The sequence below is a fragment of the Astatotilapia calliptera genome, chromosome 23 (assembly GCF_900246225.1).
Source record: "Astatotilapia calliptera chromosome 23, fAstCal1.2, whole genome shotgun sequence".
Taxonomy (NCBI): Eukaryota; Metazoa; Chordata; class Actinopteri; order Cichliformes; family Cichlidae; genus Astatotilapia; species Astatotilapia calliptera.
In genome coordinates, this window is record NC_039323.1 from 19,511,054 (window position 1) to 19,539,002 (window position 27,949).

The window sequence follows — 27,949 nt, forward strand, 5'->3', positions numbered from 1 at the left end:
TAAACCCCCAGATACCTTTGCCATACATACACACTCTGCTGCAGTTTGCAACAAATTTATGGATTTTTTTTTTCACCAAGATTGAGAATCTTTACCAACAATTGCCCTCGTCCTGTGAAATGGTCAATTGTTCTGCATTTTTTGTCCTTCTCAGCTGTCATTCTCTCTATCCAATTTTGAACTTCCCACAATAACTCAGCTATCTTCCATAATTACTAACTTAAAGTCATCATCGTGTATACTTGATCCACTCCCGACAAATCTTGTTAAACTCTCATTCCCGTCTCTTGCCCCACTGATTGCTAATATCGTACACTCCTCTCTTATATCTGGTTCTGTTCCTTCTTCTCTTAAAACTGCAATAATAACCCCAATACTGAAGAAGAATGGTTCAGATCCCTCCAATCAAAAAAATTATAGGCCAATTTTGAATCTCCCTTTCCTAGCAAAAATTGTTGAAAAGATAGTGGCTGCACAGGTTCATCATCATCTCACTGGAAATAACTTGCACAAACAGTTTCAGTCCGGCTTCCGTTCATGTCACAGTACAGAAACAGCCCTAGTAAAAATCACCAATGATCTTCTGCTTGCAGCTGATTCTGGACTTATATCCATCCTCATTCTCCTTGACCTTACAGCAGCTTTCGATACTATCTCCCACCGCATCCTCCTTCACAGATTAGCATCTATTGGCATCGATGGTACAGTACTCGCCTGGTTTACTTCTTATATCTCTGGCCGCTCACAGTTTGTGAGCGGCCAGTGAGACAGTAATCATCTATCTCCTACCCCTAGGTAATATTTTTAGGAAGCATAACATCCAGTTTCACTGCTACCAAGATGACACCCAGCTCTACCTATCCTCCAAACCCACAGCTACTCTCCCACCCACATCCATTTCTGACTGTGAAATCAAGGTCTGGTTTACTCACAACTTTCTTAAACTTAATGGCAATAAAACAGAATTCATTTTAATAGGCACCAGATCAAAACTGACTACAGTTCCAACCAGTCTTTTGTTATCCATTGATAACTCTGTTGTCACACCCTCCCCTCAGGTTAAAAGTCTTGGTGTCATCCTCGATAGCACTCTGTCCTTCACAGCACATATAAATAATACCACTTGGTCTTCCTACTTTCATCTTCGTAATATTAACCGTCTTCGTCCCTCACTCACACCACACAGTACCGCCATACTTGTCAATGCTCTTGTCACATCTTGTCTGGATTACTGTAATTCTCTTCTCTATGGTCTACCTCATAAATCCCTCCATAAATGGCAGTTAGTTCAAAATACAGCTGCTTGTATTATTTCCAGAACTAGATCCACTGAACATATAACACCTGTTCTTAAACAGCTCCATTGGCTCCCAATTCACCTCCGTGTCAATTTCAAGATTCTGCTTCTCACTTTCAAAGCGCTTCATAACCTTGTTCCTCCATATCTATCCGATCTTCTTCATACATACTCGCCCCTTCCTACACTCCGCTCTTCTTCAGCTTCCCTTCTGTCTGTTCCACCTGCTCGCCTGACTACCATTAGACTCAGAGCCTTTAGTTGTTCTGCCCCGAGACTTTGGAATGGACTTCCACTTGCTCTCCGGACCGTCTCACCACTTTTAAATCACGTCTCAAAACTCATCTATTTAGAATTGCATACACCTGATCTGTCTTAGGCCATTTTTACCTTGCTCAGTTTTTATATTTGTTTTTATATTTGTTTTTATACTTTTATGACTCTTTATGTCTTTTATCTTACCATGTTTGCTATATATACATTTTTCTTATGTTTTTATGGTATTGTTTACGTGTTACTGTAAGGTGACCTTGAGAGTGTGAAAGGCGCCTATAAATAAAATGTATTATTATTAATAGTAGTAGTAATACAAGGAAAACAGAGAAAACCCCAACAATAAAATGCAAATTTATTAGCCTTAATACAATTTAAACAGGGGTTATAAATAAACTCACCTCGTGTACAGCTGTTCTGAAGGAGGAAATTAGCTTTAGACATCAAAGACGCAGATAATAAACTCTCTATTTAAAAGTCCTTGTAAACCATTTTCCTACACAACCCAGAATGCACCCTGACAGGTTGGTGGAAAACATCCACTCAGATTTTTTTTATTGCTGCTTTTATTGCATTAATCTTAATCAGACACCAGAGGGAGCCACTCCTACAGCCCAGCAGCATGCTGGGAAGAGGATTTCTCTCCTGGCTGAAAGAAGGATGAAGAAGAGGAGGGTGAGAGGCGCTTGTTTTTTCTTCCCTGCACAGCAATCGAAGAACGGCGTTTGTTTCACTTTTTAAAGTTTAAAATGATTGAAGTCATTAAAGTTCCTCAAACAGCTGGAGGTTTCAGGAAACTCCTCCTCCTTATCTTTCTCCTCCTCCTCCTCTTCCTGATGTGCTGTGATGTCAGAGGCGCTCCAGCATGCAGAGCCGGGTATCGATCGCTCTCATTGATTATTGACCGAGCCTGACGGGGAGCAGGGGCTCAACAGATGTTACATAAACAGTTGTTGAGCGTGTTGGAGGGAAACAGCTGCAAGAGAGCGACGCTGCAGACGAGCAGGTAGGACATCGCTTTTTATTTTACACTGCTGTCTTCATCATCATCTTCAGTAAAACTCACATGTGAAAACACTTCTTTTACACTCATCTACAGTAATGTGAAGCTAAAGTACAGTTAATAAATCAGCATTTATCATGAAATCCTCAATCAAAGCAGGACTTTTATTAATAATAAGTTTAAAAACAGGACTTTTTGACCCATGTGTTATAATATAATACATATATAGGTAATGCTGTAAATACTAGTTAGTACATCTTTAATTTCTTTTCTTTGTGTTTTTTACTTAATTACCAAACCAAACGTTTGTGGGGAATAAATGGAAAATAATTGGGGTCAAGATTTTCAGGGACGCAAACTTTGATTGGTTCCCTCATGTTGGGCTCTGCTGAGGAAGTTGGTGTATCAGAGCTGCAGATCTGAAGGGGTTAAATTCAGAAGAATTTTAAGAGGCAGGCTTTTCATTTCAATCCGTGTTCTTATTTCCCTTCTCCACCTCTCCCCATCCACAGGTCTCCTCTCCTCTTCCTCAGGACCTCTTCTTTTTTCTCCAGAGATGCCAGGGACTCTTCCCAGGTTCCCCAGCTTGCCACGGGGGGTCACCATGCCAGCACTGCTGAACTCTTTGCCCCGAGGCATCAACCCTCCCAGTTTACCCAGAGGAATCACCATGCCCAGTATGCCCACTCTGCCCAGTTTACCCAGTATGCCCCGTGGCGTGACCATACCCAGCTTGCCCAGGGGGATGTCGCTGCCGAGGGCTGCCATGCCGGCCGTAACTGAGGCTCCAAGGCGGCTGCTGCAGGACTGCTGCTCTGTGCTGGACCACCAGACACCCGGAGGTAACGGATACAGCGAATACACTGGCTGCTTCACATTACGACTCCAACAATGTTTGTGAGGAAGACGTCTTTGAATCAAACAGATAAAGGATGGGTGTACTTTTAAATTCTTAAAACAGAAGCCAAAGCAGAAGTACCTTTAATTTTCTTATTAATATTCCCCATGACCTTGGTAAACACTTTCCTGATGTGTTTATACACTCAGTCCTTAGTTTTGGGTCTAACTAAATAAAAAAAATGAAGTCCACTGTGTAAACTTTGATCTCAATAGAATCAGGAAAGAGGAATAACTGGCTAACAACTTAAGACTTATGCAGGAGACTTAACTGGGATAAATAGATGCAGCCAAGCCTAACAAGAATAACATATAATATTAGGTTTAGTGCAAGTTATTGTTGATAAACAGAGCTTTTAAATTACATCCCACTGTGGACCAACAGTCTGTTGATAGCATTACTTTCATGGTCCAAAGTTCTGGAAATTAGATCATATAATATACAAGATCAGCCCAACTCCTGCTCCGACTCGACTTCGACATTTTGAATGAGCATCTAACACTTAATTATCTTTTCATATTTTTACTGAATATATGTGGATTTTTTTTTATCACACTAGATCTCAACACAACCCAATAAAACTACCATCAGACCGATTGTCTTTTTCAAAAGAGAAAAACATCAAATACTTTCTGTTCTAATACTGTCTTTTTCCCCCACATGGGCTCACTTATTAAGTCTAAAACATGTAAGCAACATTATATTAAACAGCCAGAAAGTGAGCGATAATTTAAGAGAAGAAGACAAATGAATGTCAGTTTCAGTTTTGTTCCCTTTCTGCAGTGAAAACAGAGCAGATGAATGTTTTCAGTTCTGCAGGTTTCTGATATTTATTTTTTTCATTTTCGGTTGGAATGATGAATAAATCCAGAGCAGATTACAGAGCGCTGAGCTGCTGCACATGGCCCGGATCTCTCTCTCTCTCTCTCTCACTCACTCACACACACACACACACACACACACACACACACACACGCACACACACACACACAGAAAAGTCTTTCAGGGTTAAGAGCCTGTGGGAGTATAAATACTACACTGTTAAATCTGTCTTATTTCATTTTAACAAACTCGTTAACAAACAGCATCTTTTTGTTTTATTTTAAATCTTTAATCTGGAGTTAAACAGCTAACATGCAAAAGCGTTTTCAACATTGTCCTCTGACACTTAATCTGACCATCGAGATACGAGCTTTATAACTGACGGTGAATGAAAGGAGGCGGGGCCACATCAGTGTGTATGTGTGTGGAGGATTAACCACAAGTGTGTGTGTGTGTGTGTGTGGTGTATGTGACAGTGTAGATGTGAGCTGAACGAGTCATCCTTATGTACGGTAAGAACAATTCTTTTTATTTATTAAGCCTTATCTCAAAATAAATAGAAATAGATTTAAAGATCAAACAGAGGCATAAATGAAGCTTCACTTAGTCCTGAAAAGATGTGCGACAGTTCACCTCTGCATCAGCTTCTCTCCTCAAATCTACCTGTTAGTCATGATGTCAATGTATTTTAAAGGGACAACTTACTGGATGTGTTTTTTTCTAGTTTAACAGTTTCAAACAAATGTTATGAAGGCAATAATAATAACATTAATAATAATAAAATTAATTACAGCTGCAAGCAGTGATAATTGGGCGTATCAAGGCACGCTGGGATTAAAGTGTTTCCTGTAGGCATGCGGATTTCTGATTGGCTGTTGCAGAAACGTAATGTTTATTACAAAAACTGTGTGACATTAAAGGAAAGCCTGCTAGTTGTTCATTGTGTTGCTGTGAATAATGTTAACATAGTGTCACAGCAGTACCTGATAGAGTCACAGCCTTTAATGTATTGATTGATGTTTTTGGACACGCCCCTCACAAACTGAGACCCCGATTTGAGCAAATTTTTGAAAAATTACTTTTTAAAATAGTATTCGATGTCATTAAAACAATTCTGTTTAGAAAAAGTGTTAACATACACTAGCTACCACTTCTTTTAAAGGTTTCTTGATTGCCATGGTGATGGCTCTCAGAAGAGTGTCTTTAACATGTTGGAAGTATGACCAAATTTCATACATGTACCTGAAACACGGCAGCAGGGCCCCTGTGTTGTATAATAAAATAGAGACATTTTCACAAATCACAAAGTGCAAAATTCTGAGCATGTTAAGCCAGTAGACTCCTTTTCTTCAATGCAGATAGAGTTTTTTCTTATTTTAAGTTGAATGAATGAACTACTGATTTGAGTCATTAAAAGTTGGTTCATTTTAATTGTGTGTGTGTTTCTTTTATTTAATTATCCCTAATACGTCAACTGTTTGTCAATTTATCAGTCAGGTTTTGCTGGCTGTAGTGTTTAATTTACTGAAGCCTAAAATATATTTGTGTTTATAATATCAAATAGTTCAAGAAAAGAGTCTTTGTTACTTTACTTAATTATGTGAGGATCCGTAATCATCTCTCAATGATCTGACAATGACCATTATTCTTATTATTCTTATTAACAAAACAAATAAAAACCAAACATACCACTCTCATGGGATTTATCATATCATATATTGTAACTAATAATTCATCTGAACAACAAAATAAACAGTAAAAAAAATACAATTTAAAACCAACTCATGAAAAAGCTCTCAGAAAAGTATGATCTGCTGGTTCTGCAGGGTCTGAAGGTCCAAGCATGCCACCTGTCCTGGTTTTTGAGACAGAACAGCATACTCGCAGTGACAGTGCGGATTCTTTAAGCTCTGCTAACTAAAAAACACAAACAATATAAACACATTACATAACAAACCACTGCAGGATTAAGATGTGTTCTCACTGCTGCATTGTGTGTGTGTGTGTGTGTGGTGTGTGCGTGCACTCGTAGGCCTGTTGTTGTGAGAACCACATCTTTTTGCAGAGTCTTCACTTTAGGACAGTTTGGTTTACAGATTCAGGTTTGAATCAGGTTTATGTTCAGTTTGTCATTCAGGGGCCTCGTAAAGTCAGGAAGACGAGCGTTTGTGTGTTGTGCTGGCAGCTGACCAGTGGCAGATCTCTTGTCTCCTTTAATCCCCCAAAAGCCGTGACGCCGAACATGGAGAGAGATGAAAATCAAAGAAAATCTATAAACGTCCAGTACAATCCATAAACTCGACTGCCCACTTTAGGCTGTTACAAACATTTTTTAAAAACTCACTACTGAAAACAGGTTTTTATTATAATTCAACCTGCTTTATAACATTTTAAAGAGTTTTTGTGTCTTTCTGTATTTAGTATATTATATATTTACAAACTAATGAAATTACAAAAATTACTCCACAGTTTTCTAGCTCCAACAGAGGCTGAATGTTATTATTATTAACTATCAAAAACAATGGAAAAGAAAAAATTCTCAATTTCAGAATTCCTAAAAAAAGTCCATTCCTTAATAACTCCTAAAAATTGTGACTATTTTAAATCAGAGATCAACATTTTAATTTATTAAAATTATTAGAGGACATTTTAAATATGGAAATGTTTCTCTGAAGCCTGCTGTGTTTCAGACTTTGTTTCAAATACATTGTAACTGAAGGGGGAAATTGAAACGTGTCTCTGTGTTCAGGGCTGTGTGGTTGCTGCTGGGCCCTTCGGCCACGCTACAAGCGGCTGGTCGACAACATTTTCCCAGAAGACCCTGAGGTAAACACCTGTACATCTACACCGCACAGTCTTTACATTTATTTTAGTGCTTCAGTATCAAATGAAATCAAAATCCAAAAATGTCATCTTTATTTCACATATTCATGAAGTTTCAATAAGCTACACAGTAACAACATCTCTGTGTGTATTTGTGTGTGTGCGATCAGGAAGGGCTGGTGAAAGCCAACATGGAGAAGTTGACCTTCTTCGCTCTGTCTGCTCCGGAGAAGCTCGACCGCATTGCTGCGTACCTGTCAGAGCGTCTGACCAGAGAGCTGAACCGCCACCGCTACGGGTCAGTACACACAAACACACTAAAGCCCACACAGATGGCCTTAAAATCATTATGCTAACTAGCAGCTTAAATGAATAAAATTCTACTTAAAAATCATTGAAAAAAGACATTCAGAAGTCAGGATCTAGAGTATCCCTGTAAAGCAATCAGCAGTTCAGGTCTTTTAAGTATTTAAGATCTTTTAAGTATTACAAGCTTCACACTTCTCTGAAATCAGCCCACCATCTCTAGAGGAGTGACTGATCTCAGGGGTTTAAAATATGACACACATGTTTAACAGCAATGGGATTTTTTTTCCCGCCCCTCTCAGGTATGTGTGCATAGCGATGGAGGCGATGGAGCAGCTGTTGCTTGCATGTCACTGTCAGAGCATCAACCTGCTGGTGGAGAGTTTTCTCAGCACACTGCGTCTACTGCTGGAGGCTGACAAACCACACCTCCACATACTCGCCACCAACTCTGTATGTAACACCCTGCAACAGTGGACAGCATTTAAAAGCTTTGAGATCTTGGTAAAGTGTTCATGGGTTTGCAGTAAAGGAAACATTTACTAATCACAAGCTGCAGTAGTGATGTTAATTTGTTAATGGTTATTTGTTCATTTGACCATTCACCAGTCTTTTAACATTCATTAAGTTTCATGTATTATGAGGAACTGCAAGCATTTCATCTAATGAAGGAATGTAAAATCTCTTAATGAATTTTACAAAGTAGAAGTTGTATCACAGTAGGAATGTTTCTCGGAACTGTCAATTAAAAGGTTAATTAATTATCCATAAGTTTAATTAATTTATTTGTTTTTTAAGTAGATCTAAGTTCAAATTAAAGGGCAAACTATAAGTAAAATTTACATTTGAAATTTCTTTTAATACTCAAAATTGAGCAGTTTTACTTCTGCTTCTAAATTTGTCATGTGTAGTTGCTTTTCAGTGTGTTTTGATTGATTAAGAGGCTCATTTTGTGTGTTGCGTAGTTTGTAAAGTTTGCAAACATCGAGGAGGACACACCGTCATATCACCGGAGCTACGATTTCTTCGTGTCTCGCTTCAGTGAGATGTGTCACTCTGATCACGAAGACCTTGACACCAGAAACAAGTCAGTTCTGAGGTTTAACTTTGACTTGATACGAACTCACAGACACTATTTAAGAAGGGTATACAATTGTGAGTGCCAGAACACAAATAATCAACAATTTTAGTAATCAACCATTTGATTAGATATGTAAGCATCCTCAGGTTATGCCTTTTCATATGTTAAATTTTTTTTTATATCAGCAAATTATTGAATAGTATTGATGATTCATGCACGTTTCTCTCTGTATAAGAGGAATATTGTGGAATAATCCAAAATTATGAACATAAAACAAACATCAAAACAAAACTCAGCTCCAGAGTCTGGAGATGAACGTGTACTTAGTGTGTTTGTGGGTAAACTTATGAAGTTTGTGTGTGTTTAGGATCCGTGTGTCGGGGATCCGCGGGCTGCAGGGCGTGGTGAGGAAGACGGTAGACGATGAGTTGCAGGTGAACATCTGGGAGCCGCGTCACATGGAGCAGATTGTCCCTGCCCTGCTGGTCAATCTGCAGCAACACTCACAAAACGACAGGTATAGACATGTATTAATGTTAACACTCTCGTACACCGACACGTTTTACTGCTAGATAAATAAAGTGACATCTGTGTTTAGGATTATATTTAAAAGCACTGCCGTTGGTTCCCACATTCAGCTGGTGACATTCTGTTCTAAACATCAGCTAATTTTGAGATTTTGTAAAATTGATAAGAAATTTAATACGTTTGCTATGCTGTTTATGGTGCTGTTAAATCATGTGGTCAAATAAAACAAAGCCAAAAGTCACTGAAAGTACATTTAAACAGTTAAATTACTCAGAATATTGTATGAGATTTGGTTAGTGGCTTGTTTTCAGCATTTCCCTCTTTGTTCAGCGGATCTCCAGCAGAGCAGACAGAGGTTTGTTTCAGGGAGCTGCTGTGCCGAGCTGCTTATGGACACATTAACAACGCTATCAAACCAGTACTCATGTAAGATATACACTATATTTATAGCACAATAGTAGTATTACTCCTTACGAAAGCAGAGTGCTTTATATTAAGTACACAGAAACAGATTAACAAAGATTTAATAATTTCTTTGAAGTATGGAGTCAAAACATCAAACACTCAATCAAAATTGATAGAAAGAAAGTATCTAACTTCCTTCGACTCTATCTGCTGATATTTACACATATTCATATATAATACTGTTGGACTCTTTGAAGTTCAAAATGATGCTTATTTATCTTGCACATACCTTCATGCTCAACCTCTGTTTATTGTTTATTCTGAGTAGCTGTACTAATAGAGGTCAAAATCAGTAGTAGCAGCAGTATTTATTTAGTTTCTAGTATATATGATATGCTATAATAATAAATCATTACATACAGATTGCTGGACTGTCTTTCAGGCACCTGGACAGTCACAGTCTTTGGCAGGGACGAGGGTTTGCTGTTCAGTGTTTTCAGATCATCATGTACTCTATTCAGGTTTGTTATTACACTGATAATCCTGTATATACTGCACTATAGTAATAGTTGTCATTTCATACAGCAAGTTAAATTAATACATTTAAATTACCTCAGCTTGAAAGTAACATATATTTAAATGCCCTTCAAAGGAACTTAAAGGAAATACTCTTTGACTGTAAATTTAAATATGTATCTGTAGAAAGAATGAACTTACTTATTTTAACTGTGTGTACTTAATTTGAGTACTTTAGGACGTGCTTTAGCTTAAACATAATTACTTTATTCAGTTTAGTTTTGTAAATGTATGATAACATAATTTTAAATAAAATTTAACTGCTGTTATATTTATGTAACAATAATGTCAACTTAATTATGTTAATTTCTTTCTTAATTATTAGAAAGTATTGTAGTATTTAATATTATAGTTTAAGTATTGAAAAATAAGAATAACAAGTTTAACCTAAGATTAACTTAACAAAATGCATTTGTTTAAGCATTTAAGCACAATTACTTAATCTTAATCTTACTGTAGAGTAACTGAAAGTTAATTTAAATGTATTTTCAACATAGTTAAATCTACAAAGTTGAACTAATAATTATTATTTTAAGTACAAAATGTGGGAAATAAATAATAATAAACACTGCTAATGGTACATTCCTTTTACTCATCCTACATTTACCTCTAAAGCACTTAACTGTCCCCAGCTGTACTGGCTGTATTACGTGTCACTCCACCTGTTATTCTGTAACTGAATTGAACTCTTGGTCAGTCCCAGCACTCCCATCTGGTCATCCAGCAGCTGTTGGGTCACCTGGATGCCAACAGCAGGAGTCCAGCTTCAGTCAGAGCTGGGATTGTGGAGGTCCTGTCTGAAGCAGCCGTTATAGAAGCGACTGGATCTGTCGGTGAGCCTCCAGCTCACACACACATCTGTTTATATATACACAGAAATGCTTAATGTTACTTATACTGTACTCTGCAGGTCCCACAGTGTTGGAGGTGTTCAACACGTTACTGCGACAGCTCAGGCAGAGCGTGGACTACCAGCTGACTGGTTACTATGACAATGGTGGTAAACATAAAACCAGCTCGATTGAAGAGAAAAAACTGCAGGACGCCGTCATTAAAACTATTGGTGTGTTCATGGTGGTATTTTAGCACTTTTTTGCATTAAAGGTGACAAACTTTTCTTTGTACTTTTCATTTTATTTACTTCATTTGAGCTGATGTTACCTCATGACATTTCAGGATCCTTTGCCAACACACTGCCTATTTACCAGAGGTCAGAGGTCATGCTGTTCATCATGGGGAAGATTCCTGTTCCTGGTATCTACCCAGCCTTGGGTTCACCCAACTCCGGGTACCATTCACATTAACTTTCTGTGCTCTCTATTGCTTGTAGTTAACACTGTACTCACCTAGTATTTGACAAAATACTTGTAAAACACCTTAATTTTGTGAAATAATATTCTTGACTCAGGTTTGAAGGCAGCAGGATGATACAGGTGATGCTGCTGAAGTCTCTCCTACAGGTGAGGTCTCTTTAAAACCCTCCAGCTCTGCTCTTACCTTTTGAAAGCACACAGTTAAAATGATAAAGGAAAACCTGGAGAGTCGGTGAAGTGCAAATTTACAGTGGATTTTGAGATAATCAAAATGAAATGGTGTTTTGTTTATTGGTTTATCAGATAAACAGCAGTTGATTCTACACTCGCTGATTAAAGTTGTATGACTGAATAAAGCTGAATAACGTATGTCTCCAACAGTTGATTCTGTTCATCTGGACGTAGTGTTTTGTGGGAGAAACGTTTCGTCACTCATCCAAGTGACTTCTTCAGTCTCAGCTGACTGCAGGTTTCTCTAATCTTATAAACAGTACATTTGCATAATGACTGAAACCAGCCCACTGAAGGAACAATGGGCTGGAAGGTCAGTTCCTTAATCTTAACTATGCAAATTCTCATGACCATTGATCAACAAAACCCACTGATCAATGGCCATGAGTACCATTCACAGAGAGTTGGGGAATGGCTACAATCACAGCATTGTAAGATGGTGAAAGATGTACCCTTAGGCCCCCTCCTCGATTCAGAGATGGTCTTTCCCTTTTCACGTAAATGGCCTCCTTGACTCCGCACTCAAACCAGCGTTCCTCCCTGTCCAGGATGTGTACATCCTCATCATTGAAAGAGTGTCCACTGGCCTGTAGGTGTGAACAGACTGCAGAGTCCTGGCCTGACGAGGTAGCTCTTCTGTGTTGTGCCATCAGCTTCGCCAGAGGTTGTTTGGTTTCCCTGATGTATAAATCCTGGCAATCCTCCTGGCACTTAACAGCGTGCACTATGTTACTCTGTTTGTGTCAGGGACTCGATCCTTGGGATGGACCAATTTTTAGCACAGCGTGTTTTGGGGTTTAAAAGCCACAGACACCCGGTGTTTAGAAAAAATGCGTCTCAGCTGTTCTGATACTCCTGACACTTATGGGATCACTACATGTTTTCGCTTAGGCAGCGGTTGTCCTTCTCTCCTAGATCGGCTGGAGCTTTCTTTTGGCGCCTTCCCAGCTTTGACAAAAGTCCAGATGGGATAACCACATTTACTCAGGGCCTTCTTGATGTGCTGTTCTTCTGCCTCCCTGGACACTGTGTCTGTGGGGATGGTGAGATTTGATTTTCACCCAGGTGTCATCCACATATCTGAACCAATGGCTTGGTGGTGTTCCAGGGTAGGATCGCAAAGCCCTCTTTTCCACTTCTTCCATGTACAAATTGGCCATGATAGGTGAAACTGGGGAGCCCATGGCACACCCATGTTTCTGCCTGTGGAACTGACCCTTGTATGTGAAGTAGGTGGAATGAAGACACAGTTCCAAAAGCAAACACACTTGGTCGATGCTGAGAGTGGTCCTCCCACAAAACGCTACGTCCAGATGAACAGAATCAACTTTTGGAGATTTACTTACCTGGATGATTGAGCATGCATCAAGATGAATAACGTATGGTTCAAATAAATCAGAATTTACAGCACTTGAGGCTCATCTTTGTAATCTTTGAAGCTGTATTCATGCAAGCTTAAATAACATTTTCCTGTCAGTCTGACATGCTCGCTGTCCCTCCTCTGTGCCTCAGGTGTCAGAGCATTACGAAAGTAGCAACCTGCTGACGGCGCTGCCCTCGTCTTTCCTGGAGCCTCTGCTGTCCTTCACGCTGATGGAGGATCCGGAGATCCGCCTGCTTGTTCTGTCCATCCTCACCTCGCTCATTGACAGACGCCACAACGCCTCCCGGCTCACCACAGCCAGGTCACACTTCCACAGAGACAACACCACTACTACCAGAGACTAATGACCCATGTGGAGAATAATGAGTTGTAAAGAGCTCCACCCTGTGGCAGGGGGATGTCACTGCAGACCTGCTGATTGTCTTTAGCTTGTGATGAACATAATGTAAATACTTCCACTTTTCTCTCATTAAAAGATGATCTGCAATAATCATTTTAAAGGAGGATCACATAGCATTGTTGGTCATTCTAAAAAGGTTGGAGGCGTTTCAGATTATTTAAACAAAGATACTGCTTTACACACATTTTTACAACAGGCTTGAAAGAATCTGTGAATCTGCCTTATAAGACTGTTGTTCAGTCTCTACCTTAAATTCAAAATTAAAGTCATGGCCAGATGCATTTTATTTAAAGTGCTCCTATGGTTCCCTCATCCATAGAGCCCGCATGGCTGTTCATTTTGATCCTACCATTGTGGATTTATTATAGCAGAAAACTGAAAAATAGCATTTGTCTAAAGGCGTTAACTGACCTGTTGAGGATCGATAAGTTATTGGTTATGTGTCTACAGTGTGGCATTTGATGTCTCATCCTTGGAAATGAAAGAGGACAGATGCTCTCGACAGGACAACCTGTTCATGAGGAAGGTAAGCTCACATCATCAGAGACACCACGAATGATGTCACTAGTTCGGAGGTTCGAGGTTGGAAGAATTTATTTCAGAGATTTACACCAAGATTTGATCAGATGGCTTTTAAAGGCAGGGATAAAACGGGTGGTCTTAAGTGTACATCATGATATTTGCACATTTCAGCATGATGTGTTTGTGTTCATGCAGCATGCTCAGCGTCTCTACAGACACGTCTACCTGGCCTCTAGGGAGGAGAACAGTGGACGCAGCCACTACCAAGCCCTCTTCACCCTATTGGCTGTTCTAAGTGTGGAACTGGCCAATGAGGAGGTTGTGGTGGATCTAATTCGACTGATCCTGGCTCTGCAGGTAGGCAGAACCTCTGTGATATGATTTAAAGGCCCGTGTAGGGGCAAAGCTTAGTTTATTAATGTTGCAGTTTGTGGTGTTTACAATAAACAATAAATAAAATAGCACATTGCTTCTTCCTCTCCCTTTAACTTTCCTGTGATTGGCTGCACAGGAGATGACTCTTTCCAATCAGGAGTGTTTGTCAGTGTTTAATCGCTGTGGGATCCACGCCCTCTGCGCCGCCTTCCTCAACCTGCTGTCACAACTTGGCCCGCCTCCAACACTCCACCAGCACATCACTCAGGTGAAGTCGGTGTAAGTGTGTGTGTGTGTGTGTGTGTGTGTGTATGTGTGTGTGTGTGTGTGTGTGTGTGTGTGTGAGAGAGAACATGAGAAACAAAGGTGTTTGTTAGCACAACATCACAGACTGTGTGTTTGTTTTGGATCTTCAGGTGATAGAAAGTCGACAGAAGGATGCTCCTCACCTGCTGCCCGAAGTCATGTTTTGTGACAAACCCAGGTAGAGCGAGAGGCGCACTAATTGATTGTATTAAAACATTATAAAATTTAAAACTTTAGTTAGAAATAAGAGTAGAAATTCAACCAGACACCCACATATTTACATAATCGAAAAGCAGAATAAATATTGCCAGGTTAGCCCCATTTTAAAGTTAAAAAACAAATAAAATATAGTATTTTATGTTATTGAGTTATGTAATTACACTTTACTAAAGTGTTGAAACTCTAGTAGAAAAAGCATAAAAACATCAACTATTAAACAGTACCATGCTGACCTTATATTGTTCTCAATATTCTTAATACTATACTTGTTATGGTTGATTCTGGTAACTCGCAGTATAGACAAAATCAATCCAATCAATCATGCAACTAGTCAGCTCACGACTGTGGCAACTGATCCGCTGCAAGCCGTGGGGTTGCCAAGTGCTGAGGCAAACAGTATGTAAACGTCACTCTGCTCACTCAGTAACTGCAGGGCTCCTAGCATTAGCATCACCACAAAAGTGTACACCAAGGGCTTCATAGCACAGGTTTCTGTTGTCAAGCGGCTCCTGTAGGTGTAGTGTGCAGGTGGCCCAGTTCTTCTGTCCAATGTACATTTATACAGATTCAATTGTTTAGCTTGGTTGTACCTCAGCTTTGTTTGTCTAGCACCAGGATTTTTAAAGTCTTTGTGTTATAACTTTGTGTGTGTGTATCAGACTCCCAGAAGGTGAGCTGAAGGTGGATGAAGCTTTGCTGTTCATCCAATCAAAGATCTGCGAGGCCCTGGCAGGAAGCAGCTACAGCGCACACTGTGAACGCTTCAACACACCGTACACACCTCAGTTAACAGGTACTCAAACTAGGGTGACCAACCATCCTCTTTTCCCCAGACATGTGAACTTTTCACGTTCTGTTCGGGGCATCCGGGGGGATTTTCAAGATGGATGAAAATGTCTGGGTTTTCCTATAGGCCTATAGAGGACCCATATGTGCAACGTCATCCTTGAACTGCTGTGTTGTAAGTGGTTGTTCCGTGCTCACAGACGGGACAGAGTGCAGAGCGGCGTGTTGAAAAGATGCCAAAAGATGCCAAAGCGCAAGTGCATCTTTTCAGACAAACTGCAAAAGAAATTTCCCTCGTATCATAAATGGGAGGCGTAGTGCACTGTGTGCAGAGCTGGCACTTACGTTTGTGTGTCTAACAAAGGTGACGGAGATCTTGTTGCTTACATGGACACAGAAAAACATAAAAAGGCTGTGCGAGGCGAAAATTCATCTAGTAAGTTGATGGAGTTCTTTGTTACACCTGGGAAAAACGAGGATGCTGTTGTATCTGCAGCAGAAGGTGCACTGGCATTTCATACTATGAAGCATCACAATAGTTACAGATCCATGGATTGCACTAGTGTGTTGCTTAAAAAAAAAAAAAAAAGCATTTCCAGACTTTAACACAGCTAAAAAGTTCAGCAGTGCCCGCCAGCTATTGTCAATGGTGTGATAGTGCTGGATTCAGTGGAAGTCACTCTTGAAGCTCTTTCTCAGACTTAAGTAACCAAGGAACAGAGAAAATATTCCCAATCATACTTCGACTGGAAGAATGGTGGCGTGCAAACAAAATTAATTGAAGTTAGAAACGTCAAATGAGACAGCAGAAACCACTGCACAATACCTTACTGGTACCTCACTGGTAATTTTTCTTATACAGATGAGGCATTATTTCTGTAACATTATTTAATTCCAGAGGTTTTTAAGTTATTTTCTTTTGCGCTTGTTGACTTGTAAAAGCCTATAAAACATTTTTGATTTCAACATTTATTAACAGAGAAGGCATCTTTTAAATATGTTAAAAAATACTTTAAACAAACAGTATTATTAAAATTCTTCATGACTGGGCCAAGTGTCCTCTTTTTTGGAAATCAAAATATGGTCACCCTAACTCAAACACACCCTTAATATTAAATCAATTTATCAAAGACCCAAAGCTTCACACGGGGTTTTTATTTATGTCATTTTATGTAATTTAGACTTTGTGTTTGGTAGTAAGTAGTATATACCATACTCAGTGTAATAATATATAAAAGTAAGTAGAAAGTAAAAGCAAGTAAGTAAAGTTTAAGTAGAACTGTCTTGAAAAATAGTAGTTACGCAGTACTTAACAATGATTGTTCAAGATCCCAGTATGGACTGTAAATAAGAACAAACGATCGAAAGCTTTGTTGAGAAGCTGATGGTAATGTTTCTCAAAAACTGCAGGTAAATATTTAATAGCAGTGGGTTTGAGGGTCCACTTTAGCAGCAGTATGAGTGCACTGATAGAGGCACCAGTCTCATAGCATTCAGACTGAATTACTGTTTTATTGTAGAAGAGGATCGTCTGTCTAAGAGGAAGAGCATTGGAGACGCCGTCTCTCTGCAGGTGGACATGGACCTTCCGTTCTGTCCTGATACACCACAGGTACCCATCTGCTGAATGTACCTGTCCTTTTGTCCATCGCGCTGTTTTTGTGTCTGATCATATCTCTGTGTGCAGAAACCTCAGACTGAGCACATCACCTTTGAGACGCTGAAGAACGCCATCGGTAGGCCATCGATTTCAAATCAATATTTTCACATGATTTACTTGTGAACATCTAGGAAATATTCTTCAAATTGTCCCCTTCAGCGTATAGTGACAATGACTTATTTGTATAATTTTATTTTCATTAAAATTAGAATTTTAACAATAAAAAAACCCCCATTTAATTTAAGCCACGTAAGTGAAACTATTAACAGCGAAATTCAAAGTGAAGCACTGGGTTAGCGTCAACAAAGAAGATCTGTCTTTGATCTGGTTTTTCTTTCTGTCAGAGGACAGAGGCGTGGTCGAGGAAGAGGAGAGGAGGAAGCGGATGGAGGTGGTGGAGAGGTTTCAGACAGCTCCCTTTGAGGAAATTGCTGCCCAGTGTGGAGCCAGGGTGAGCAGCTTATTGTACTCTAACAAAGCAGCTGAAAGCACCACACCCACGCCATCGATGTGATTCTCAGCCAATAAGAGCTCACTTTAGTTTAGTAAAGTTGTTAAAAAAATTTTCATCTAGATGAAATGATCTGTCTTGATGTGATTAAAAACTGTTTTTTAAAATAATGCCTTTATTTGTCTCTCCAGACATCGTTGCTTCAGTCCAAACTCAATCAGGTCTTTGAACTCATCATACGTCCTCCTCCTTCTCCCTCTGGACATTCGGCACCTCGATCGACTCCGGTCTATGAGATGAAGTTTCCTGACCTCTGTGTCTATTAAAGACATTCAGCAACAACCTCGTGATGATGTTGAAGCACTTTGTTTGGTAAAGAAACGAATCAGTGGCTGTGAGGGAAAGAGTTTTACATTTTAGTGATTTAGTGTGGCTGTTTCCTTTATAGCTGTCAGATTTGATCTTTTTGTATTAGAAATGGACTGACTCAGTGTTTGACTTCATATTTCCCAGTCTGCCCTTCTGTTTGATCCTCCAGTCATGAGGTGCATCTGTACACAAGTATTGTTAATGGTTAAATGATGCTGCACTAAATAAATAGTACATGTTAATTTTATCGTCTCATCTTATTCACACACAGCAGACCTCTCGCTGTGACAAGCAACAGTTTGTTTTCATTTTCATTTGTGCAGCCCTGCCTTATTTTGAAGGTTCACACACAATTGATTTGTTTTTTTCTGTGAACCAAGGCTTCTACTGTAGCAGTATTGAGTCATAGACTTGTTTATGTAGTTATAAATGTTATACTTTACCTAAAAATGTACGTACAGGTTGTTCTGAGGACAATAGCTGTTGTTTTTTTTTAGATTAGTTCAGTGATTCGTATTTCTTCCATGACGCTACATGCTCTTTTTTTTAGCACTTACCTTTTCTTTACTTTTTTCTGGCCCAATACTTTATATTGGTCATTACGTATTAGTTTAGGAGTTTTGTTTAATGTGGATTTTTTCTTAGCAACCTTTTGTCTTTTTATGATTTCACTTTCTTTCTTACCTAGTCTTCTTCTTCTTCTTCTCCTTCTTCTTCTTCTCCTTCTTCTTCTTCTTCTTCTTCTTCTTCTCCTTCTTCTTCTTCTTCTTCTTCTTCTTCTCCTTCTTCTTCTTCTCCTTCTTCTTCTTCTTCTTATTAGCCCTTTAGAGCTTAAACCATGTAGTAATTGACAGAAAATGCAGTTACCATAGGGCGAGCTGGGGTATACCCTGTACAGGTTGCCAGTGTCTCACAGGTCTAAAGCTGCTACATATTTGCTCTGGCATTTTTATTTTTTACAATATATTGCTTAAAAATGTTTAATTGATTTTGTTATTTTGGGGGGAAAAAATCCCACTGATCATAAAGGGTTAGTGCCACCATTGTAAGTTCCTGCTTATTTTATGAGCTCACTTTATTCTGCTTGATGGACACTCCTCCTTTTCAAGACTGACATGTAAAGACTTTTCACGTAGAGCATTTTCACCTATTTCAGCAACTGACTTCTATTAAGATTTATCGCTGTTGTTACTCCTTCTTTGAGGAACTCAAAGTGAAGTTTGTTATTGTGGATGTGGATCACAGGTAGCAGGTGTCTGGTGTAGATGTGCATGTGTTCTGGATTCGTGCATTTGTGTAGAGAAAAGATGTATCTTGTTTTGCTTGCAAATAACTTTTTATAACTCATTTAATAATTAAAGTTATTTACATATATCAATACATATCAAAACATCTTTCTCAGACTCTTCCCCTCTCCATCACTCAATCAGGATCATGTAACAGATGGCAGTTTCAGAGCTTTTTTATTGGTCACTCTGTTAATGGGAACTCTTTGGTGTCTAATTGCCTTGGAAAACGTTTCCTCCTCCTGTCACTCCTCTCTCCACTGCCTCATCCTCTTCTCGTCTGGTCTCACTTCTGCTGCTGTCCTTCTTTGTTGATGACGTTCTTGAAGAGCGTCAGCAGTGGCCTCTGGCTGTGCTCGTCCCAGCTCTTCATGAAGCCACCGTAGCGTTTGCTGGTTGGCGGGCCGCTCCAGCGGAAGTGCTTCATCTTATACGAGCCGTCTTTCTTCTCCTGCACCCCGTTCAGGAGCTGCTGCTCCTCCTCCGCCTCCTCGACCATCTCCTGAGCCTTCTCTCCTTCCTCTGCCAGCAGCTGATTGGTAAGCTCTCGTCTCCTCATCTCTTCGGGGAAAACTTCAGCAGACTCCTCCGCCACGCCGTTGGAGGTGTACACTTTGACGGGGCGGCGTTTTCGGCCAACGGGCTTCCCCCAGCGGAAGTGCTCCATTGAGTAGGAGCGCTTGGCCTGAGAAGAAAGTGAGGAGGCGTCTGATGGGACAGCGGGCTGGAGGTGGGCGTTGCCGGGGATGACAGGGGTCTCGGCGGTGAGGTCAGAGTGACAGAGCTGGATGCACTCCTGCAGGAGAGAAAGAGAAGAAAACGTGAGCTTCTGGGTAAAAAAAAAGAAGAACCTCCCATTAAATCAGGTCTGAGTGAACAGTGTGTTTGTGCGTTTACCATCATGTTGCTCTCAGAGCTGAGCTCCTGGCAGCTCGGATGCTCCCAGCACTGGCTGACTACTTCTCTGGCCCCGCCCACTACCACTAATGCCACCAAAAGCCACATAGGACACATCCTCCTGTTGACCAATCAGAGAAAAGCACAGACAGAATGTTAAAAAAAACCCTCATGTATACATTTTTTTGTTTCATTTTTGATTTGACATATTTTTATTTAATTTATGTTACATTAACACTACATATATAACCATAATGTGACTTACAGAGTAGGTATACAAAACAGATATCACTGTGAAATTGATCAAATAAATAAATACATCCCATGTACATAAAAAAAAAAATCATAATAAAGGGCATGAAAGTACCTGTAATCTCTTTAGCAAAATACATTATATTGGGTTAAACAACACATTACCATTGACTTTATATAAACTTATGCAAAGTTACATTAAGTTTATATTTTGTTGATGCCAAATCCTTGTTGTCAGTTCTGAGATGAAGCAAATGTCTTTTTCTCACAATTTATCTTAAAATATATTACTCAGTATTTGTTTTAATTTATTTTTTTTTAGATCCAAGTCTAATAGAATTGAGTCAATCATTAGAAATTCATCATCTGTGAAGAACTAAAAAGTAAAAGTTAAAAAATGTAACAATAAGTGATTTTCAAGCATTTTAAGCACTTATTAATTTTAATATCATTATAAAAAGTTATTAAAGAAAATGATGATTCTCACCACACTTTTCTGCACCTCTTCGTCCTCTTATTGCTGGTGTTTTCCCGTCACTCGGCCGCTGGATGGAGGTTTTTAGCTGTTGCTCTCTCCTCTTCTGTCGCTTTGACCAGCCGACTGATTTTTATATCCTGCCAGCCAAGGACACGTGCATGCAGATAACGTCATCACCAGCATTTGCTCCTGCTCGCAAACGTGGACTGTTTCTAGAAAACGGACAATTCCATGTTTTCCCGCCTCCTCCTTCCTCCACATCAACCTCTCCTGCCCCTCAAATATTCACATTTTATATGGAGAAACTGTTTTAACTTCATAACCTCAGCTCTTCATTCTTTTTCAGGTTTAAATCTTCCTTTTGTGAGCATTTCTAAAAAGATTTCCAGCAAAGTTCAGTTTTATATTCACAAACTTCAACAGCCTGTATTTTTTAATGGCAGGGTTTTATGATTTCTGGTTGTTTATTATTTTTTATATATCTTAAGATTCAAGATTCTTGAATTTTTCTTGAGAAAATTGGATAAAATATAGACAAATTCACCCTTAAATTGAGCTTAAACTTTGCAAAAACAAAACAAAACACACATTAAATCTAATAAAGACTTTGGGGGAAGAGGAAGACCAACCGCGTAAATATTGGCTTAGCACCTCACTGCCACTGTCGTGTGCTAAATGTCAGATGGCAGGTTTGGCAGATTAACATTGAGGTGCCATGTCATCATTGGAGGGAAGACGGGAGTCAAACCTGCAGGTCAGGGTGTACAGTTTCAAACTCGGGCAGCTGCTGCAGCATCACCCCTTTATCTGAGCCCTCAGCGGCACTAATGATGATTCTACAGAAGGTTTTCACCGACAGCTGGGGAACAGACGTGAGCATTAAAGCCTCTACCTAAGGCCTCAGGAAGTTTCATTTCAATGTCTAGAACTTGGAGTGGTTTTTAAGCTCAGCATAGACTATACATAAAGACTACATATAAAGAACAAAAACAAACTTCTGAAGATCTTCTTTTAAAGAAGAAGCCTGGACAGGCCTCCCTTTTAGACTCTATTTCAAATTCAAATTCAAATTCAAATTTTATTTGTCACACACACACAACCATACACAGTATGACATGGGGGTGAAATGCTTGTAGCTGTACAATGCCCGACCATTAAATGACAGGAGAAAAGTTTTACAATATTTACAATTTACAGTTTACTACAAAAATTTACAAATTAACTTAGGAATTTACAGTAAAGAATGTGCAAATAGCAGAAGAGATTATAAAGATAAGGATTATAAATTATAGGAATTATAGGATTATAGGAAATGTGTGGTGGTGCGTGTGGTGACGAGTGTGAGAGTCCAGTCTTATAGTGACGTGTTTGGGAGAGTCCAGTCCTACACCTGGTTCAGGGCCCGAATAGCCTGGGGGAAGAAGCTCCTCCTCATTCTCTCTGTTTTGGCCTTAAGGGAGCGGAAGCGCTTCCCAGACCTCAACAGTGAGAAGAGTCCATTGTTGGGATGGGAGAGGTCCATCATAATCTTCCTGGCTTTGGACTTGCACCACTTGGTGTAGATGGACAGCAGGTCAGGGAGCTCTGATTGAATGATGCGTTCTGCCGAGCGCACCACCCTTTGCAGATCTCGTCTGTCCTGCTTGGTGCTGTTCCCAAACCAGGTGCAGATGTTTGACGTCAGGACGCTCTCGATGGTGCAGGAGTAGAAGTTCTTGAGCACCTTCAGTGGCAGATGGAAGTCTCTAAGTCTTCTGAGGAAGAAGAGACGCTGACGGGCTTTCTTAACCAGGGTGTTGATGTGACAGGACCATGACAGGTCCTGAGTGATGTGGACACCCAGGTATCGGAAACTGTCCACTCTCTCCACTGGCGTGCCACTGATGATGAGGGGTTTGTAATTCCTCGCCTGCTTTGTAGTGAAGTCCACGATCAGCTCCTTAGTCTTGCTGATGTTTAGGAGGAGGTTATTCTCCTGGCACCAGGTCTCCAGGTTCCTAATCTCCTCCAGGTAGGCCGTCTCGATGTTGTCAGAGATCAGGCCCACAACAGCAGTGTCGTCAGCAAACTTGACAATGGAGGTGGTGTCGGATGTGGTTACACAGTCATAAGTGTACAGTGAGTACAGCAGGGGGCTTAAAACACTGCCCTGAGGCACTCCAGTGCTGAGTGAGATGGAGGGGGAGACTTGTTTTCCCACCCTCACTGATTGGGGTCTGTCTGTGAGGAAGTTGATTTCACCTTTTTATTTCATTTTTTTGTTTTCTCCGCATCTGTTTAGAAGTTTTCTGAAAAGATGTACATGTAGTAGCCTTGAAGAAAGTAGAAATGTCATGTAGAAGTCGCCTTTCTTCGTGTCATTAAGAGATCTGCACTGATGGTCTAGTTTTCCTCAAGAACCAGCAAAAGCCTCTTTTTGGGGTTAAGGCTCTGCCCATCTAAAGGCTAATTTTAACTTCATCCAATGTCTTATAAGGGCTGTTCTTCTACTTGCACCTGCTCTTTGATGCTATCTTTCCCCTGAACAGTTTTATTCAAGGCCTTTTAGGGTTATGTGTAGACTGGGGATGTTTTACTTTTTGGAGGCCTTTTGGAGCCTCTGTAAGAGGTTTCTGTTAGATAAAAGCCCTGATGTAAAGTTATATATATCCACTTAATACTTTTCTACAAAGCTGTAACTTCAAAGGAAGCATCTTCTAAACAAACCTAAGCTTTGAATTTTGAAACTTGGTTTATAACCAATGCTCAGTTGGTACTAAAGAAAATAAAAACAAAATAATTCGAAGGAAGAAAATACCCCCATGCATCACACCACCAGCAGCCTGAACTGTTGATAGATGGCGGGATTGATCTATGCTTTCATGTTCACACCAAATTCTGACTCTACCATCTGAATGTCACAGCACAACTCGACACTCATCAGACCAGACAACATTTTTCCAATTTTTTGTTGTCCAGCTGTTATGATCTTGTGCCTACTGGGACCTCAGCTGACACCTGGTGTAGTCTACCTGCTTCAAAGTTTGACATGCATTCAGAGATGCTCTTCTGCACAATTACAAGTAACGAGTGGTTATTTGAGTTACTGTTGTCTTGCTATAAATTGGGAGCAGTCTGGCCATTCTCCTCTGACCTCTGACATCAACAAGCCATTTTCACCCACAGAACTGGATATTTTCTCTTTATTGTTCTCTGTAAACCTGAGAGATGGTTGTGTGGGAAAATCCAAGTTTCTAAAATATTCAGATCAACAACCATGCCACATTCAAAATCGCTTAAATCACCTTTATTCTACATTCTGATTTGAGCTTCAGCACGTTTTCTTGACCATGTCTACGTGCCTAAACAAATTCAGTTGCTGAAATGTGATTGGCTGATTAGATATTTGCATTAATGAGAAGTTGAACAGATACACCTAATTAAGTGAGCCTCACTTTAGAGCTACATAGTCATATTTTGTCAGTCATTTGGAAACTCACACATCATTGCAATGCTTATATTTATTATTAAAATAGTTTTGGTACAATTTTTACTTTTTACTTCTTTCACATTTATAAAGCATAGAAAATAGAAAATAGGCCAAATTCTGCTGGTGATAATTTTGTATTTCTGATATTTTTTTGTAAATTTCACATGTGAAAATGAGGACTTTACATTTGTAGCTCATATATTTTATTTTATCCTATTTTTTGTTAGAACTTCTTCCGGAGCTATAGGGAATTCTACTTCAGGTGATTCAGATGGTCACTTGTGCAAGGAGCTATTCATTTTGTTTTTCTAATGGACTGATTGAGCTACGTTTGGAGGCAGGCAGGTAAATATAAACCCATTAGACGGCTGCCACAGCCTTGAACATCCATTCAAGCCATTACACACAAACACAAACACACAGGTATATTCAGGAAGAAAGAGGTAATGGCAAAAGTCAGATGAGCTGAACTGAAAGAAAATACCCTTTTAATGACACATCATTGGAAGAGGAAGCTCTCTGCTCACCTGCTACAGTCATGACATTTCTGTCCATGCGTCTAATAAATATTTTCTCAAAGCATTTATCATTTTCTATGTCCTGACTTTTCATTAATATAATAATAATAATATCAAAGCCTTTATTTAAAATGTGAAAGGTAAAGAGCTATAAATAAAAAGAAATTAAGACAATTGGAAGCAGAGTTCACAAAAAGAGCAAATGTTTATAGTACCCCAGTGAGGATTGGCATGTGAATTAGCCACAGTCCAATGAATTATATTAATAAGTATGGAAATCATTTCAAAATAAAACCTTTGGGAGAGTAAAGGAAAATAATGTCAGCGGCAGGTAGAAAAGCTACAGTGATACAACTGAGTGTACATCTGAAGACTATTTAGACTCTGTGGTTGTACCCAAACATTACACAACATTACACTACTTATACTACCACTAATAATAAACTGACCTTTACTGAATAAAATCTGTGCAATTTCCCTTTTAATATAACCTGCACGTTGAACCCAAGCATCATATTTTTGGGACTAAGAGAATTAAAACAAACACGGTGGTCAGCAAACTGATGCCAAACGCTTCTTCTTTTGGCCACCAGGGGGAGACAATTCCCCAGAGTCAACCTTACAGTCAAATGACTATATTTTATTTCAATATGAAATATAAAGACAATAATGAATAAAGGTTTGAATTTAACACTTAAACTTACTATAGTAGCACTGTTCTCTAATAGCTGTTTGTTCTCAGCTCTAAGCTCCAACTCCTACCATCTGAGAAAGCTACACTTAACCTACAATCATTTTGGAGAGGCACAAGTGAAGCACCTGTCTGCAAAACTGGTAGATGCACATTGCCAACTGGACAATCTCAGGCATCGAGACGCAAACTGCAGCCATTCTCCTGTTCAGCAGGTAGATGTGAGAATGTAGCTCAGTGATCTTTGACAAAAACTGTCAAACTGCAAGGCAGGAAAAAAAGAAATATTAATTAAATCATATTAATGGGACAGTTTCAAAGTCAGCACATGGAATTCAAAAACAGTTCCTGAAATTAAATTATGATTCCCTTTCATCCCCACGTGCAAATACAGAGTTATATTTGGAAGGTAAGATTTTGTTATTACTTTGTTTTATTTTTTTATATAGTGTCTTTCAGTCTTCATTTTTTTTAAATCTATGCCCCTTGGTATTCAGTTACTTTAAAAAGAAATGCATTCATGACTATCACAACTTCACAGTTTTTCTTTTAGTTTTTACAGCACATTTTGCTGTTGCCAGTCTAGAGGCTTTTATTTTAATACTTAATTTGTATTTTATCTTCCCACAGCCCAAAGACTCGCAGTTAGTGGGTGTAGGTTAATTGGGGATTCTAAATTGCCTATGGGTGTGAATGTAAATGTGAATGGTTGTCTATCTCCCTGTGTTAGCCATGCAACAGACTGGAGACCTGTCCAAGGAGTACCCCGCGTCCCCGCGACAAAGACTCCAGTCAGGCCCACTAGAACGCCCTGAAAATGCATAGATTTTGAATTTTTCACTGTATTTTCACATATTTTAAGCCTTTCCTATTAATAAAGAACCCCCATTATTCATTTTACAACAGAAATTAAGTAAAAATTAAGTAACAGATAAAAAGTTTAAATGACAGACATTTCCTGTTTTTTCACTATCTACTGTATTAAATTGTGTTTGAAACAAACTCTCATTCTTCGAACTAATTTGTAATTTTAAATGTTAAACTATTGTTTGATTAAACATCCAGTAATAATACAGAAAATATATATATTAACAAAGCACTCATCATATCAGGTCAGGACTCAAAGCAAAAAATAAAATCTTTATTCAGGTCAAGTGGTAAAAGGCCAAATCCAAGTCAGTGGGTGAAAACTACATCTTAGAGGTAATTTAGAAAACCCAGAGGACACTATGTCAGCAAAGCAAATGCTAAGACAAAGAAGGAGCAGTATATGCACAGACTGAGGGCTGACTGGGAATTGGAAACAGGAGAAGAAAATAGAAATCTGAAAATACATTAAACCTAAAAAGCCCAAAGTGACCTGAAATAACGTGGACGGAAACTTAAGAATAAAATACTGTGAAAAATCATGAGAGTGAACACGAACACATAAGTGCCTTTCATCTGTTTATCATTTGAAGCCATCTTTTCAAAAACTCCTCGGTCACTAAAATCCAGTTTGTTCAGTTTTTTTCCCATTACTCCCAGTCAGCTCATTTCCTCGTCCGCCGGAGCAACATTTCCCTGAACTTTCGTAACTTCCTGTGATGCTTTGTAAATTGTAGATATAAACAAACTTTCATTTAACGTTGAATTCAAAATACTAGAAACAACAATATCGAGATCAGTGATTGGCCTGAGGGTTTCAACTTTGCCCTCAATGTTTCCTGTAGAGGTGAAGGAGGAACGTTTCCAGCTGCTGTACCGTTCTTTGTTTGCAGTAGACTGAGGTACAGATTGCTCAACATTTGATGTGTAAATGTTAATAGTTGTCAGGAAAGCGGAGGTTTATTTGTTCTCAGCTTTGTTTAGGGTGTTCCAGTCAGAGCGTTGTTGCAAGTTAATTATTGAAGCCATATTACAATGTATCAGCTGATTTTCAACCTATGAGCTACAGCTTAAGACTTGTTTGAAGAGTTTAATGAGCCTGAGTGATAACAGAGATGATTTGGGAGATTTTCTTTTTTTCTTGACACAGACGTCGTGAAGACACCAGAGAGCTGAATAGCGAAGAAGCTAGTGGGAGAAACGCAGAGTGAGTAGAACTTTGATTTATTTGAGCCTCCCAGGTTTTTCTCTCCATCACAAAGCAGCTGCTTTTATCTTTGTTTGTTAGCTTATGTGGTGAACATTTGAAGACTCTAATCTCTGAGGTCTTGAATTGGCTAAAGACTCCAAACCCCCAACAACGAAGTCTCCAACATTCGGCTCAGAGCCTTTCAAACAGAATGAGCAGGTAGAGATTTGTTCATCAGATCATTTTAAACACAGAAAGCCTGACTGTGTTATAT

At 39.3% G+C, this 27,949-nt stretch overlaps 2 protein-coding genes across 4 annotated transcripts; one reads left to right on the forward strand and one right to left on the reverse strand.

Moving 5' to 3' along the window:
* The first annotated feature begins 2,276 nt into the window (after nucleotides 1-2,276).
* Nucleotides 2,277-18,270, forward strand: LOC113015518 (protein EFR3 homolog B-like). Of its 3 annotated transcripts, none has more exons than XM_026157507.1 (23): nucleotides 2,277-2,576; nucleotides 3,086-3,415; nucleotides 7,043-7,119; nucleotides 7,287-7,414; nucleotides 7,725-7,875; nucleotides 8,388-8,509; nucleotides 8,871-9,020; nucleotides 9,362-9,457; nucleotides 9,879-9,957; nucleotides 10,710-10,845; nucleotides 10,923-11,075; nucleotides 11,189-11,300; nucleotides 11,421-11,472; nucleotides 13,069-13,241; nucleotides 13,791-13,866; nucleotides 14,058-14,219; nucleotides 14,374-14,505; nucleotides 14,654-14,721; nucleotides 15,422-15,555; nucleotides 17,069-17,160; nucleotides 17,236-17,284; nucleotides 17,553-17,659; nucleotides 17,851-18,270. In XM_026157507.1, exons 2-23 carry the CDS (start codon nucleotides 3,130-3,132, stop codon nucleotides 17,983-17,985), a joined length of 2,670 nt encoding a protein of 889 aa, XP_026013292.1. In that variant the 5' UTR covers nucleotides 2,277-2,576; nucleotides 3,086-3,129; the 3' UTR covers nucleotides 17,986-18,270. The 3 variants fall into 3 exon arrangements, with proteins under 3 accessions (XP_026013292.1, XP_026013293.1, XP_026013294.1); XM_026157508.1 differs by having other exon boundaries at nucleotides 3,128-3,415; XM_026157509.1 differs by lacking the exons at nucleotides 2,277-2,576; nucleotides 3,086-3,415 and adding an exon at nucleotides 4,749-4,805.
* Nucleotides 18,271-18,937: 667 nt separating this feature from the next.
* On the reverse strand, nucleotides 18,938-21,011 carry LOC113015545 (pro-opiomelanocortin-like). The gene is made up of 3 exons (XM_026157554.1): nucleotides 20,951-21,011; nucleotides 20,212-20,332; nucleotides 18,938-20,110 (listed from the first exon to the last, which is right to left on the reverse strand). The coding sequence occupies exons 2-3, from the start codon at nucleotides 20,326-20,328 to the stop codon at nucleotides 19,601-19,603; spliced, it is 627 nt and encodes a 208-aa protein (XP_026013339.1). The 5' UTR covers nucleotides 20,329-20,332; nucleotides 20,951-21,011; the 3' UTR covers nucleotides 18,938-19,600.
* Between the last annotated feature and the right edge of the window lie 6,938 nt (nucleotides 21,012-27,949).